Source organism: Trachinotus anak, unplaced genomic scaffold (genome assembly GCF_046630095.1).
Source record: "Trachinotus anak isolate AG129_WGS33_773 ecotype Australia unplaced genomic scaffold, CSIRO_AGI_Tana_v1 ptg000002l, whole genome shotgun sequence".
In the NCBI taxonomy this organism is placed as follows: Eukaryota; Metazoa; Chordata; class Actinopteri; order Carangiformes; family Carangidae; genus Trachinotus; species Trachinotus anak.
In genome coordinates, this window is record NW_027273853.1 from 13,758,709 (window position 1) to 13,775,755 (window position 17,047).

Here is a 17,047-nt window from a genome sequence, read left to right on the forward strand (position 1 = left end):
ACTGTAATGAACTGTGTGGGCTCCTCTTTCCGCTACGTGTGACAGTAGGCTCAACAGTATGCAGTGCTACGAGCTGGATGACCCAGAGGCGATGACATTGTGCTGCAGGCCTGAATGCAGTGGCCGCCCCCTGCACGGTTACTGTTAGTCTGGTCCTAGAGGTAGATAGGGCAGTAAACATGAGATTATCTCATATCCAACTGGTCAACAACATGCTGCTGCTGTGTCAGTGCTAATCAGTAATTATCCCCGAATACTCAATAGTTTCACATCATGTAAAGGAGTCAGAAGGGAACTGAGCCGACACAATGCTGTGCAGAGGGAGGCTGCACCCTTCACAGCGTTTCTGCTTTGGTAAATCAGAAGTCATATTGACTGATTAGTGACTGGCCCAAGTGAAAGTTTCATTAAATTTAAGCAGAGGGAGTTATTTGATTTGAGTCTGCTTTCCTTCCTTGAATCTAATAAGGTTATCTCTCAGTCCTGTGCAGTGATGGGGCAAAACATGCAGAGAATATTTGTCCACTGTTCATTTTACATTTTTCCCTAGCTGCTATTTGCATATGACAAGAGCTGGTTGAAAGAGATTTTTGTTTACATGTAGATCTGATATGAATCAGATAGGGTGGGTGTGCAGAAATATCTGAGAATGGTAAATTAACCTCAGATGGGTGTGGACGCGCCACAGGGTTGATTTTCCTTGTGTGTCTGTTGTGTGTCAGTCCGAGTAGTAGCCTCAGAAGGACTCGTCATCTGGCCGTTCGTCTGAAGTGAATCACCTCCTCCAGTCAATCTGCTGTTTTTGTGGGATAGTGTGGCAGCGACCCCATAATTATGTCAGTGCATGTTTTGCCACAGTCTGTCCAGTGCTGTCTGTTGGATGTCTGGCTGGTCAGATCAGATGTAAACATCCAAAGGTAAATCCACCATTTTGTTTTGTGTTTGACAACGCCGAGGAAAGCAGATGAACACATATGATTTAGTTTTTATCTTAATTCTTCTGTGAAGCAGCACAAAAAACTTTTTTTTACTTTGTTTTTCAAGATCATGCACAAGTATATATTCTTCACATAGATCTTGGCTGGTATTTGACATTAAGTTCTGCAGATTTGCAAAATGCTGCTGTGTAGCGATAGCTCAGGGTTGGTGGCAGTGTGAGTAATGACATTTTAGCTGCTCACAGTTTCTGAATGAAAAAATACAATATCTCAAATATGAAAAATTGGGGCAGTGAAAAAGAGGGACAGTTAGAGAAGCTTGAGAAACTGTGACTCAGGCGGAGGAGCAGGTCGTCCAGTAATCCCAGAGTCTGGGGTTGGATCCCTGGCTGTCTTCATGACAAAGCAAGACACTCCTGGCCTGTATGGTAGCCATCGGTGAGTGTGTATGTGCACGTGTAAATTAGAGGCAAATCAAAAAGCTTTTTGAATCAATTTTGTATCCATTTTCTCAAAGAATAGTAACACCAATCACTGATCAAAATAAGAGGTAGTTTCAACACTATATCTTTTCTCATATGACTTTATATATGAGTCAGACACATTCAGATACATAGTAACATTCATTTTGTACATGCTCAGGTGCAGACAGTGTTACAGGTATTGAAAAAGAGTTACAGACCTTATGTGTTTGTGGCTGTGAGACACTGATTAAAGCTGCAGCTACGACTGATACAACCAGTATTTTTCAAACTGGCATGTTTCTCCTAAATGTAGCCACTGTTTGACGTGCATTGGTTAACCTATCGGCGCGTAGCTAGAGGAACCATGGCAGCCTGTTGTCCACAAGCAACAGAGAGCAGCTTTAATTACGCTGCTTCATGTCAGCCCACTTCATGTCAGATCTTTTATCATGGCTTAGATCAAACTAATAGTCAGAACTCCGATAGACGTCATCAGTTGCACAAAGCTATCTAGTTCTTGACTATTTTCATTAGTTTTTTTGTTTGTTTGTTTTTGTTTTATTTTTTCTTTGGTGCCATTCGTCAGCAGGTGTCACTGAGTGTTACCATGGAAACTTGGCTCCCAGATCTGAGTTAGCTTGGGAAAAGGGTGGCTAATTTCATAGGCTTAAAGTAAAGCAGTCTTTATTTTTGAGAAGCTGTCTAACTTGCATTAAACTAATCTAAGAGCATAATCAAGACTGATCTGACCCTTTAAAGTTTATCTTTAAAGTTCCACTGATGAACGAGGCCAACATCTCTGGCCTGATGAACCCATCATCCCTCAGCTGGACCATCAGAGAACAGAGAAAGTGTGAGTTTGGAAGCCAGTAAATAGGTCAGACCTCTGTATGAAATGGATCAGTGTCAGATATCAGATATGAGACCCACAGGCAGTCTCACCAGAGCCCGCAGAGTCATATGTTGAAGTTCTGGCTGCTGCCATAAGCATTTTTCCTTTTTTTTCCCTAGATCACCATCTGTAGCAGTGTAGTCAAAGCTCAGTAGCCTGTAAGGTGCTCTGTGTCACACCCTGCTGAATCCTCGCCTGCACATGCTTGTGGCACCTTTTCCTCTCCATCATGAAACCCTGTGGCCTCAGTAAACCTCACCACACCACCATGCAGCCTTCTCGATGCAATCTGGGTCAGGCTCTGTCACTGCTGATTAAAAAGGGGATTTTTTTTTTGTCATCCATTGGGGGAGGAGCGTGGGGATAAGAGGTGGGAGGAGACAGATCATAAACACAGCAGCATCAGCAAGCCGTTGCCAGAGAAACGGCCGGTTGTTAGGCTGTTTTTTGTTACTATTGAATTGAGATACTTCATCCTTCCTCTGCTCCTGCTGTGGAGGATGCAGCTGTCACTCTGATGGAGACTCAGGCTGCTGGTCAGCTCCAATCACAAACTTGCCACGCACTTTACTCCTTTTTCAGAACGAAAAATGAGCAGTCCTGACCTTGGACAAGGACTTTGCCTAGGAAATACAGATTCACACAGAGCGCGTGGCTTTACCACAAATCCCCAGCCTCATTGATTGAGTGGTGTGTAAGTGGTTGCTCTGTGGGCTCCTAGGATTACTCAGAAGCATGTTCAGCACTTAATCCCCATATCACTGATGGCGAAGGGTGAGGGATAACAGCGCCTAATTAAATGGACTCTGATCAATAGGTGGCCAGTAATTGTGATTAACTGTTTGATCAATCAACTTTTATTTACTCAGTGGGCAAGCAGAAGTGAGCTCTACCTGTAATCCAACTATGTCATGCTCCATTTGATAATAGAGTGAAATGTTTCTCAACACAGTGATATACAAACCTCAAATTGTAACTCAAACTGTTGATTTACAAAGGGTGATTTTTTTTTCTTGTGTAATATTACTGCTCATTATTGGGTTGATGGCAATAACTGAATACTATTTTAGGGACTTTTAGAGGATTCATCTTCTGATGATATAATTAAAATCACATCGCTATGTCACAAAAAAAGATTCCAAAATCAGTTCCTGATGTTTTCACCAGCTGTGTGTGTGTGTGTGTGTGTGTGTGTGTGTTTTTTGTCATGGCAAAATGTGGTCTAACTGCAGCAGGAACCAGGACAGAGGTAGTTTTGACTGCTTTGGCAAGTGTTTATATGTTTGTCTGTGGACAGATTTTGTAACCATGACAACAGCGTCACAGCCATACATGATACATTCACAAAACTTTACAGATGTGTAGTTCGAAGATGGGTGTGGCCCAACCCATTAGTCCTGAGTAATCATACAATAATGTAGTAATAATGTAGTAATGACTAATGAGTACTCATTGGACTCATTGGTGGGAATGTCAACATGTTGACGGGCGTCACGGCTGGTGTGCAGAATTCAGTTCGACGTAAAGCATAACAGTGGATAGAGATGGGTTACAATAACTGGTTTTCATTTAGTGCCTGGTTTCCACTCGGAAAAATACCTAGATTCACTTGTTTCTGAGGCAAACAAATATCTTATTGAATATTTTTCAGTTTTTGCTGTTATATAAGCATAAAGCAGAAAACATTCAGACATTCAAAAGGGTTGACTGTGATTTGCTGGTGGTGTATGCATGTCTGTCAAAGATTGTCTGTTAGTCTGTTGTCTATTAGGACAATATTTTTGCACCACATTGGCATGTGGAAATTGTTTTTGCAGAACAGAGGTATACCGCCGCATCAATACCAGTTGTCACAATCTCCCATGTGAACTTTTATGTGCATCATAAAAACAATTAAAGCTCACATGCTCTGAATCTGGACAGCAGCTTGTGACTGAAGGTGTGCAAAGTACTTAGGCTACTGTTGTTGCAGTGTGTGCATATGTAACCAACACTTCATACTGTATCATCTGCTGTTTTCCTTATTTTCAGGTTGTAGCTGTGTGTTGTGAACATAATTTAGGCTAACACTCAACATTGTAGTGTTTTTGTCTTCGCATAATAAATGAATGATGACTGTAGATGCAAAATGACTCTTTGAGTTCTAGTTTTTTAGTAACTTAAATTGCATTTAAGATAAATTTGATAAATTTTAGTGATTTTTCCTTTATTTGCCTTATTGTGATATAAATGAATATCGGAAAAAATATTCAGCTTAATATCTTTATTCTGATTTCAGCCATATCACCCAGGCTTATGGGTGTTTACTCCTCATTCAGCTTTTGTCCTCTTCAAAACACTTCCCACATTTCGCCTGCCCAGTTGATTTCCCTCTTCTTCAGGATGCAGCACAATTAGTGCTCCATTATAACCAGTGGCAGACATGGTGTTGTGCGATTGGCCGTATATTGTGCACCTGCTTCACACATGTTCCTGAAGAAAGTGGGGAATCAGGCTGCTGGCATCTCTATCCTGATAATTAGGCCAAGCCACCCGCTGAAGAAGCTGTTACCAGCTGCTGTCAAATGGTCCCAAAACCTCTCTGAGCTCCTCGTCCTCAATAGAGCAGCTGCGTCTCTCCAGTGAAGAGACGTATACGCTCTGGTCTTGTGCCCTTTCTCCTCCATGCCCTCATCCTACCACCCAACTGCACAACAATGGAGACTGTGTGTAGCGCCGTCCTAGCTCCAAGCAAACATCTGAAGCAGGATTACAAACAGATCACTGTAGCAAGGCAGAATGACAGGGCTTTGCACTGTTACATTAACTCCTGCCCACCGTCTGTCCGTCCTTCCCTCCCTCTGTCTGTCTGTGTGTGTGTGTCTCTCTCTCGCCTTTGCTGACCCGGTGTTCACAGAGCTGGCAGTCTGACAGAGTCCTCTGAGCTTCCAACATCGCATCAGTGCCCTGTTTGAAAACATGCCTGGTCTGTTTATGTAATCTTATGGCACAGAAACACCACCATTATTATTGTAACCCCAGCTGAAGCTTGCATTACTGTAATATTTGAAAATCTCTGTCTGTGCACAGAAAAGACCTGGCAGCACTGATTCATAGAAACAGAATTACAATGTTTTTTATCATGTTACTCACAGTGACGTTCGGGTCATTCATTCGGAGTATGTATTTAAATCTACAGGACATGAGACGAAAACAAATGAACTCCAGTTAGAGAAAACTAATACCCATGCCATTTGGGTTAATGAGGGCTTTTACTGTCTCCTGGAATAGTTGGAGTGTGATGACGCAAGGTTAATTGGACTCAAAGATTAAGTGACTGCATGTCAGGTTAAAGTAGCCTAATGCCATTGACCTACACGGTAGAAGAAGAACCTGATTCCATGCAGCGTATATACACAAAAGACACATTTACAACTTCTTCAGAGTAATAAAGTAATAAACAAAATGTAGAGTAAGCAACAACACATTTGACAAAAAAAAAATACCTGACACAAATACCTAATATACCACTACGGCTGGGTTAGGGTTAGGGTTAGGGTTAGGAATTAGAGGAAAGGAATTAGACTCATAGGATTGTAGGAAGGTGGAGAGAGAGTGTAACCATATCATAAGTGTACAAAAAGAACAGTTACACTAAATAGATAGTGAATAGGAAACCAGATGAACTGACAAACAAAACATCCACAAGGCCTAACATCTGCCACACTCTATATAGTATTTCATTCTTTAAATGCCACGGTACTAGGCAAGTGTAAGCTACTGTAGTTGGATGATTGCCAATGTTTAATTACTGTTTCTTCATACAGCTGTTTTAGTGCGGCCTTCCAGGTGCTTAGCCTAGGACACTGTCATGGATACTGGCTTCTGTTAATGAAATATTTTTCGCTTACCTACTACATAATTCCTAGATTTTTCTTAAAAACTTGAATATAATAAGTGGGTAGTGGGCAGGTCTTCCTCCATACTGGGAGTTTTGTGAACCTGTCTTGTGCTCATTTACAGAGTTGGTTTAGACTAAATGCAACAGGAGCTTTTTTAACAATCATTACCACTTTTAATTTCCCTCACATCCATTTGTTGAATTGACCTTTCTCTGCATTTATTATCAGGGTCTATTATTTATCTGTAAGGAGACACAAGGGATATGAACACACCCATACAGTGTTCTTTTCCCAAAGTTTAATATGATGGCCCTGTCCTACATAATGTAAGAGGGTCAGATGTGGATTTTTTTTTTTTTTTTTTGGATTAAAAAAGCATTTATTTCCATGACAGGGCTTCCCTGTTTTTAGAAAACCTTTCTTCCTCTTCCCTTCCCAAGGCAGTGTGTTTTACTTAAGTGATTTTTCTCTGTATTGTCTTCCAAAGAGTCATGGGATGTGGCAGCTCAGTTGTCGCAGCCCCTGAATTATAAAACAGGACAGAGATCTGTTGGGCACAGAAGATCTTCAGTCAGAATTTACAGGGTTTTACCTCTGATATATAACAGTCAGTATGAATTTAATGAAACAACATCAAAGATAAACAGCATGGCTGCAAATAGTGATTATTTGCAAAAAAAAGAATATTTAATTAGTTTATAATGTATATGTCATAGTTTTCAGAGCACAATGGGACGTCTTTAAATGTCTTGTTTAGTGTGACCAACAGTCTAAACCCAAAGATATTCAGTTTACAATGATTGAAAAACAGCATTCAGGAAGCCTGTTGGCATTTTTCTTATAAGTGAAACAGTTGATGGATTATCAAAATAACTGCTGTTTGATTTTCTGTCATTCAACCAATTAACTAATTATTTCAGCTCTGATATCTAAACAGATATTTGTTTTACTTTTGCATTTGAATGTATTACTCAGGGTAGTTACATTAAATGTATATTAGGTTTTTGTGTTTCTTAAATCAATGAAAGGTCGGATAATATACTACACTTTTAATATTAATATCATATATTAAAGGCACACAAATTAAAATGAAATTGTTTCAAGGTTTTTATTGTGCTTGACAGTATTTTCATCTGTCTGCGAAGAATGGTAGTAAATGTATACATCATAGATTTGTGCCGTAGTTCTGCATTAAATGTTACTTGAAGTGGCATTTTCCAAATCTTATTTACAGCAACAACAAGCTTTATGGGTCTGACATTATAATGTGACACAGTGGCGATGCAGGCGTCTGCGTAAAACAATAGTGTGTTTTGTGTTGAATTACAGAAGATGATGTAGTACAGCACAAACTGCATGTACAGTCAGCTAAGTGAAAGTCACTTGATTGTGCTGCTCCATAAATGTAACCTGTTATCAGAAGTCTAGACTTGTATCAGGAGTCTGTTAGAACAGGCTGCTGATTTGAGGGTGTGGAGCCCTCTGTGAGGCCCGAAGTTGACCTCCCATTTCAGGCCGCAACCTCTCGGAGGCTTAGATTGAGCCAGAGCTCAGCTTAACATGACAGGGTGTTGAGGGGAGGAGAGCTGCTGAGAAGCCGGTGCGTCGGCCGGCCGCAGCCTGGACGACGCTCTGCAGTAACCCCACTGCTCATCCTCAGGGTCAAAATGCTAATAGTTTTAAACGTGTCCTTAAGCTGCACTTTTTATACGGAAACCATATGGCCTCATTGAAACAGTTTCACCACTCGCCTGCTTGAGTCCAAGATAGAAGTCAACTGGACAAGAAGACACTGTCTAAATGTCACATCACAGTCCGACATGTGCAGACGGCCGGTTTCGAATTTTATAAATTTTGACGTAAGCGGAAGTTAAAGTAGGATGATCCTGATGTAATGGCATTTGAATGTGAGTCGGGAGCCTACTTTAAGCTTTGGCTTGTTATTTAGGTCATAGTCGTGTAGAGTCAACAGGGTTACTATAGTGCAGAGCTGACCACCAGACCAACCCAACCATTTTTTTCCCTTGCTCCCTAATTTAGAGCTGGACAATCAATCTTGGTAATCAATTAGTCAACAGAGAAATTATATTTGTCATTTTTCAGGCCAAAATGCCAAATGTTTGCTATTCATAAATTTTGCCCCCTGATTAAATAAAATAAACAATCTGAACACATTACATTTGGCTGTGGGAAATTATAGCATTTTTCACAATTTTCTTGCCTTTTACAGACAAAAGATATATTGAGAAAATAATCTGCACATTCATCGATAATTCATTGTGCATCCATGTATCTCTAATTTTAATTTTTTTATTTGTTTTACTTCTCTTATCTCTTAAGAAAAATAAAACAAAAAAAATCATTGTTTGTTTTTTCGGTCATTAAAAGTTGACATTTTGGAGATACATGGTGTCCTTCCAACAGAGAAGGTTAACTAAATGTAATGCTCCAGCCCAGTAAGACTTCCTGCCTTCAGTGTGACTAATGTTTTCCTTAAAACTGATTTTGACGTTGATGCTAAAAGCCACTCAGGTGGGCTGAGGCTTCACTTCCTGGGGTGAAAGCTGCTGTCTAATGCTGTTAGTACTTACTTATGGATCACTGAAGATTTGGTAGCCATTAATCTCCTCTCTACCTCATCAAAATAGACTTCACCTTAGAGGCAACTTTTGCATGACTTTTACCTGTTTGTTATTAATCCTGTCGCCATGAGAGGGGCTGACTTTACATAACAGCTATCTCCATAAACTGATGTCATACTCTGATCATGTCTGACATTTGGATTTTGCTAAATGTTCAGGGAATTTAAAGTAAAGGGATTTTATCATGTCTAAATGAGCTAATTTGTTGTCAGCAAGTTTGTTTTTGTTGTTGTTGGTCACAGGTTGACATCTTAGGTGTCAACCAAATGCCACAGAGCCACTGAGTGAGAGTCTGCAGGATGAGAGACTCAGTGGTACTGTCCACAGATAGAAGGGGAATTTGTGCCTCAGATAGATATTCTTTGAGAAATGTAAGATAAGAATTTTGTCAGTTCCCCTCCGAGCGCCTGAGGACAAATGACTCTGCGATGGAGAACAGATGTGAAAGCAAAAAAAGTACAAAAAAGAACCAGGAAGAGACAAAACTTTACAGAGAGCGGACAAGCGGATAAAATACTCCCAGAGTACTTAACGTTTAATTTCATTCATTCATTTTTCTAGAAATGTGCACAGTTGGTCCTGGTAAGCTGAGCACTACGATCATAGCTGATAACATCCTGCAGGCACAGTGTGTTTAGCAGAGTCTGTCTTTGTTATTAGCAGATTTAACAAGCAGCAATTGAGAAGCAGTGAGATTGTGTAATGGCTCACTTGAATAGCTTTTACTTATGAATGACGTGCTAAGACCTGACGTCTGAATGCACTTTCTTAATGAAATGCTAGCGCTAAATTGCAGCAGATTGTTAATCATTGAAAATGGGACACATGCTGACGTGTGTCTTTTTAGCAGCTTGTGTGTAGATGCTTAGAGTTTATTGTGTAGTCTCTGTTTAACAGGTAATAAGTAGAATGTGTTGACCTTTGAAAATAAACCCACAGACCAATGAAGTACGGGTTAGGGTTAAACCATACATATGCACAGCCTATACATTTCCTACAACTGATATGGGTCATATGTTCTGTCTCTTCTACTGTTTTAATGATCAGTTAATGATCATTGTTAATACAACTTCTTGTATGAGTGTATTAAAGCCATTTAAATATTATTACTGCCATTCTCTATATGTAACATCAGTGCTGCTCCCTTAACAGCAGAGCATCAATCAAGTTGATCACCACCGGTCACTTTGATCGCACGGAGAAACTGTAAATCCTGGACATTTAAGATTTTTACCTACAACTCACTTGCATGGACGATATAACACACTGTGGCTCGTTTGAACAGAAACAGGAGATGACATGAGAAGATTGAGTCATCTAGCCCAGGCCACAACCAATTTCCCTATCAGGCTTGTCAGGTTAACACTCTTTAGTCTCCTGTGATAATTATCTATCAAGTTTGATTTTGCCAGACAATCCTCCACACACGTTTATTGTAGTCAGTAGTCTTGCAAAGGTTTCACAAACACAGTGTAAAATTTTGATGGTACAAAAACCTGTGATTCAGAGAGTAATAATCTGCCTTGTTTGCAGTTTGAGGTGTCCTGTCAAAAGTTTTACAGACTTTCCTGTTGAGGAAAATGCTTTTTGATTTTTGTCCAGTACAATGCAATACCATGAGAGGCCTCTCGGACAATTTGGCAGCAAGGCTGAGTGATGGCAGCGTATCCATCCATGCATATTAAACAGGCTTCCCACTGTCAGAACAGCATATATAAATATATATGTACATAAACATTTTCACTATTTAGAAATAAAGCATCTTGCTGGTTGTTGTGCTGTTTGCCTGTTGCACAAGTGAAAAGCATTCGTCTGCTCCTTCTTGGTTAGTCTTGGTAAACAATGGCATGAACCAAACACCAGATATATGCCAGATGTGCATATATGCAAGAACTTAGATTAAGGATGGCAGCGGTGTTAACAGTGCTAGTCAGTGTCATTACAGAATCTAATCAGTGTTATTGAGCAGCCACACAGGATCATGACAAGAGTTTACCACTGGAACTATAAGCATAACAATAAGACACATGAAGTTTGTGCTCCTCCTGAATAAAACATGCCTGTAAACCATTAACCCCAGTCCACTGTATGGTGGCAAATTTCTCTACAGCTAGAAAACTATATTGTGAACGGCAGCACACTGTTTCTGTGCACTTGATGAGAGCAAAGGAAGCATGGTGCCAGGAAGCAGATGGCTGGTCGTTAGGCGTGGTGTCTGACTTTTCTAAGTTAAGGTATTGTGGTAATGGCCTGAATCTTTTGTGTAACTGTCATTGTGAATGATACCAGTGTACACTGGACACAGAGGAACTAGCCTGGGCTCAATCTGATAGTCTTGCCTGTTTGAGTATTTCCCCTGAGTCTCTTCAATCGTAAAAAAAAAAAAAAATGTCTTTACACTTCTACACAGAGGATGTTATCACCCGATGTACAGCAGAGGAGGAAGAGAGGCCTTTTGTTTGAAAGCTCTATAAATCTCATAGTCTTAAAATTATATGGTTACTTTTAAAACAACCTTCAAATCCTGTGCTTGCTTTATGCAGTTCCTCGGGCCCAAAACTCTTTGATTGACCCTCTGAAATAAACTCAAGTTTAAGCCCCAGAGGTAGAAAGCTGAGACACGGGCTCTTGGCTTTATCTGTAGTAATCATTTAGCTCACTCTCAGTTTCAGTCTGGCCCCACGTGAAAGTGGCACAAGCCGTTGTTTGGCCTCCCACATCGCAGTGTCCCTCTGCTCTTATTTAGCTCAGGGGATTACTGAGCCAACTTGAGCAGGATTAATGGAGGAGGAGGAGAAGGAATTCCCTTTGTACAGTGAGAGCAGGAAATGAACTGAGGACGGTGCAGCCGTAATGCATCTGACATTTGGATTGCCATGAGCTTTGCTGTTTAACCTCACGCTGCTTTGGTTTATAATCTCAAACACTTTGGCTTGGATGCGGTAAAGAAACAAAACTTTGCGACTGGGGGCTTTTTAAACGTGGCGGACCTTATATCTATAGCTTTAGATCAGTCTCTCACTTGGTTTCACCTGGCTCCACGTTGATCTCACAAGTGATTTTTTTTTATGCTGAGTGCAGCCCAGCCTGTCGCTCTTCTCATCTCTTCTGTTCTTGCTTAATCCTTGCATTGTATTTTGGCTCAACCGTCACAAGTCTACAAGATGCAGGTGCTTGTATGTGGGCATGTGTTTCTGTGGAAATGTTGTGTCCAAGTGTGAAGACAAATAGCATGACGTCAAGCATCTTCTTTTTTTCGCTAAACCACAAGTGATGCACAGGGTACAAATGCAGCCTTCTTTGTTCTCTGAAGGGAATACATGGCCATTTGTATATTCAACATTTATCACTGGTCAACTTTGCAAATGTAGCATGTAGGTTATGGGATGCATCCGTGGGTTCATTAATATTTGGAAAAGGACAAGACTCATGGTCAGTAGCTCTCTCAGTCTTTTCTCTTGGTCTCTAAACAAATTAGAGGGAGACAAAAACACTAGAGCTGAGCTTTGTAATTGAATTACATCTGACATGCTCCCCTGAGAGTATAATTCACAGGATACTAAAAGGCTCAGGCGAACTACAACATGAACAAATTAGTTTGTTTTGTACTTATCTCATAACAGGACTGCTGAAAGGGAAAAGGGATTTAGAGGCAGTTTGGAAAAGTGGTGTATTACAAAGATTACCCATGGCTCTGGTCGTGTATTGTCCTTCATGGAGATTTAATGTGCTTAACTTAGGTTTTCCCTTTTTTTCCTGTTAAATCCTGCCGTGAAATAACATGAAATATGTCCCCTTACAGGTTGTACGGGTGCAGTTGTCTCTTTATTTTTGCAAAGGTCTCCAGTCACAGGCAGAGTTGGTTATTTGAAATGAGATTAGGAGGAAGCACTGAGGTGAATGGGAAAGAGACGAGAAGTAACCAAGCTTGTCAATATGTGCCCAGGGGAATCATTGGCATGAAGCAGACCAAATCAGCTCAGATTCATGGTCACATGTCATTTATCTCCTCTGCTCTGCTGCTGTACACAGAAGTCTGTCTGTACGTAAAAATATCTAAAACATAAAAGCATCAGGGCTGTGCAATATGACTTCAAATCAACATAATGACTATTTCAAACTTTTACCTTGATTATGATTAATGAAAGATTACTTTGGTGCCTGTCGGTCTCTCTTTTTTGAAGCCAAAATGTGCCTAAACAACGGACATGGCATTTTTTTTAGTTGTTAGCTGCTCACGTTGAGGCTCAGTGTTTGCGCTTGTGTCATGGACAGGGTGGAGGCAGGAGACTGAACATGAGGTAGTATTTTTTTTTTTAAGTGGACAGTTCAAGTAGGCACACATTTGGGAAAGTATTAAACAAATCCATCATTAGCAAGATGAAGACGGTGAGAGGTTCTAAATGTCGGTTTTGAAGAAAGAAAGAGAAAAAAACTAGCCTCTCTCCAAGGGTAATAACATCTACCTACCGGCACTGATTAATGTTATATCTCATTTGTTAAATCTGTACAAAAACTGAACTGTGAAAGTGACACGTCACAACTTTACACAGGTTATGCGCCATGACAGATTCAACCCATAAACTACATTATGGTTTTTACACTTAAATAAATAAGTTATAGTGTGTTATTTATTAAGCTCTAAAGGTTCTGGTGACTGGTCGTGTTCTTTGGACAGAGCCACGCAAGCTGTTATCCCCTATTTACAGTCTTTGTGCTAAGCTAAGCTAACCAGCTGCCGACTGGCTGCAGCTTCATATTTACAATACTGATTGGTATCACTCTTCTCATCTAACTCGGAAAAAAATAATAAAAAAATATATAAGCACATTTCCCAGCTGGGAGGAAATTTGGTTAGCTTAGCATAAAGACTTCAAGCTGTTCCCCCTGCTACCAGTTTTGTATGCAAAGCTAGGCTGATCATATCAATCTTTGCTTCTAGGTATCTTAAATACAATTAAAAAGTGTTTCCCTCAATTATGAATCATTCCCTGAGGTCAAATTGGACAATTAAAGACAGATTTAGTCTTTTCTGTCCATGTAGCAACTTAAAAGTAGTTTTTATCTTTAGCATCTCACATTAAGTGGATTAGGTTCTTGTGGATGGGGGGGTGGGGGGGTTGGACTTGATACTTTGCTTGTGTTTTGACTACAAGATCCTGCTCATGTTCATGCCAGCCTAATCCCATTGTAAAAGACTCAACCTGCTAGATGCTTTTCCTCCACTGGCTGTGAGTTCAAGACAAAAAAAGAAAAAAAAACAAAAAAATATTTTAATTAATCCTCCATGAGGACATTATCACCAGGTCTAAAATTGCACGCCCCGTGCTTCTTGTTCGCGAGGTCTTTCTTAGATCAGTGATCTTTTCCACATGCGAGACTGGTGCTGTGCCACAGTGTTATCATCAAGGACACAGCATTTCTTAAAGCAACTGGGGATAGGCACAGATCTCAGTGGAAACATTTATCCCCTCAGTGGTCGCAGGCTTGCAGGCTATAGCTGAGCCGTCGTCCTGGAAGGTGATTTCACTAACTGAATTTCCTCCTTGAGGTTTCCTGTGGTGTAAGCTGTTGTGATGTTGTTGCTATGAGATGACAACACTCAGTTTCTAAGGAAACACTCAAAACAGAGTGTGCGCAGGCCTCATTTGCAACACCACAGGCAAATTTGCTCATCACATAGGGACTGCAGCCTTCCTTCATGAAAGTGCTGTTAAACTGCACATGTTCACCAGTGCAAACACTCCCTGATGCGCCGAAGAAACTCCCTTCTGTGTTGTCTGTTAGTGTCTTAGGGTGTGAATGTCTCTGCCTGTGTGTGTTGGATGTGGTTAAAAGCTTCTGTTTCATCGTTACTGTTCAAACTTTTAATGTCAGATTTGACAGTCTTGCACATGCAGGCTGTCAGGAGACGAAATTAGCCGTAGCCTGCTACCTGCCGTTTTTACATATTACTAAACCCGAGAAGCTAGCAGAAGGAAATTTGCCATGCTCCAACGCCTCATGGACACGCATCTGTCCCTGTTCATTTCCGTGCTGGTCTGACTGTCAACCGCAAAGATGTTTCAGTGTGAAAAAATCATTATGTTCTCATACCCAGATAAAAGCCTTTTTTTCTTTTGTTCCACTGCTCGCTTTATCTAAATGAGCCTGTTTACACCACTTTATAGGTACTGAGCCGCACCTAACGAATCTGTGAGCCATTTCCTTTATGTGAAGAATAAGCTATGATGTGAATGGGCCTACAATTATGTGAATGTGTTGACTCCCTTCCTATGTGGGTGGTCAAGGCAGGAAGCCGACCATGCATTCACTCTGAGCTCTTGCAGAGACACACAGAGCTTAGTCACAGTTTCCACACTTGTTCATTAAGTGGCTGCTCCTGGCATTCGAACAGCATCTTACAGGGAGACGCCATGCCGATAACCAACCTGCAGCCAGTAAAAGGGGATGTTACTAAAGCTCCAAAGCAGCAGCAGGAAGCAGCATATGCAGAGATAATTTCATTTTATTTTGGTGGTAATTTGAAGCTAGCAATGCCATTCGTGAGTGGTCAAGCTCAAGATCTGGTCTGTCACTGTGTCCCAAGATACAGCCCAACACTCCACGCCGCAGTCTAATAATATCACAGATCACAGGACATACAGACAAGGAGAAATTTGTCTCCCAAATTGAGCTTTGAGTCTTCATTATCTGCCTGCAGTCTGAGTCACAGTGCCAAAGTCTCACCCCGCTGACAGCACTCTAATGAGGATTTTTGGATCAAGCCCCACATTTTCATCTCCAGCTGCCCACCAGAGCAGATTGGAGCAAAACAACTGGTTTCTGTTGTCAGGTGTCTTCCTCACAGTGTGTGTTTGTATCTGTTTGTTCAGTGTGTTACCCAGGGAGGGTGAGAAGGCATAGCCATGTGATCATAACAAGCAGAGTCACTGTTTGTGCTGCTGCCGCTGCTGCACTTGCCTCGTGGTTTTTTAACTGGCTGATTTGATCTTTCATGACAGCCAAAATGTTTCCCTGTTTGCTGTCATGCTTCTGCCCGTACTTTCTGGAAAAGCCACATTAAAGGAGACAAAATTTGCAAGTTAGAAACTCACATTGAATCAAAAATATCTCCAGGCCTTATTTGATGTTGATACATTTATAAAATTGTTTTTTTGCTCTGCATTCATAATAAAATGATTTTAAGGCATTCGTGCATTTTTAATATGGAATAAAACGTGGAACTTTGTTTCACTAATTAAGATAATGAACATACAATACAATGCAAATAATAAACTCAACAAGCATCACAAATCCTCAACAATATGTGTGCAAAAATTGATTCTACTTGAAATCTCCAGGCATGGGGACATTTTAATGCTATTTGTCCATTATAATAATTACACAAGATACAAATATTCTCTTACCAGTGGTGTTTTATAGCATCTCACAGAGGACATTAACAATATTATTCCAAGCATCCAATCCAATTTTCATTGTTAACCTACATGGTACAACATTCAAGGCTTTTCTAACAAAACTATCATACTTGTTTTTGTCACTATAAACTTATTTGTGAAATTTGCAGGTGAATGATGTATTTTCTGTGCAGGAATCCTCTTTTCTACACTGGTGTTTGGGCCTGCCTGTGGCTTCATCCTTGGCTCCGTCTGCACTAAATTCTATGTGGATGCCATCTTCATTGACACCAGTGAGTTTCATATTTTTCCAGTGTTGCATTATTTTTTTTGTGTGTGTGTCTTCTGTGCATGTGGTTTATCGACTTCTCCTGTGCCTCCCCACAGGTAAGCTGGGCATCACTCCAGACGACCCGCGGTGGATCGGGGCCTGGTGGGCAGGCTTCCTCCTGTGTGGTGCCTTACTCTTTTGCTCAGCTCTCTTCATGTTCGGCTTCCCACAGTCGCTGCCGACTAAGGAGAGAGAGGAGGGTGCAGACAGCGAGCAAGTTATGCTTCCTCCCTCTCTGAATCCAGACTATGAGACTCCAAAGCCCAGCAACGGGGTTGTACACAACCACGAGCCTGCCAACAGCCCCACCTGCTGTCAGCAACTCAGGGGTGAGCGTGCAAGATCCAGTGTAGTACTGCGATGTTTTTATGCAAGGAGCATTTACATTCAAATGTAAAATACATGTTATATATTGATTAATGTAAGAGGAAGAAATGTTCAGCTGCTTTAATTAAGAAGAGGTTTTAATACCTATAAGTAAAAACACTCCAGCACAAGT

At 40.8% G+C, this 17,047-nt stretch overlaps 1 protein-coding gene across 1 annotated transcript in view; it reads left to right on the forward strand.

The window, feature by feature from the left end:
* The window catches only part of slco3a1a (solute carrier organic anion transporter family member 3A1a), a 37,163-nt gene that overhangs the window by 12,783 nt on the left and 7,333 nt on the right, over positions 1 to 17,047 (forward strand). The window contains exons 3-4 of the mRNA XM_071499687.1: positions 16,412 to 16,510; positions 16,605 to 16,877. Coding sequence (XP_071355788.1) covers positions 16,412 to 16,510; positions 16,605 to 16,877 — 372 coding nt within the window. The remainder of the gene's footprint in view (positions 1 to 16,411; positions 16,511 to 16,604; positions 16,878 to 17,047) is intronic.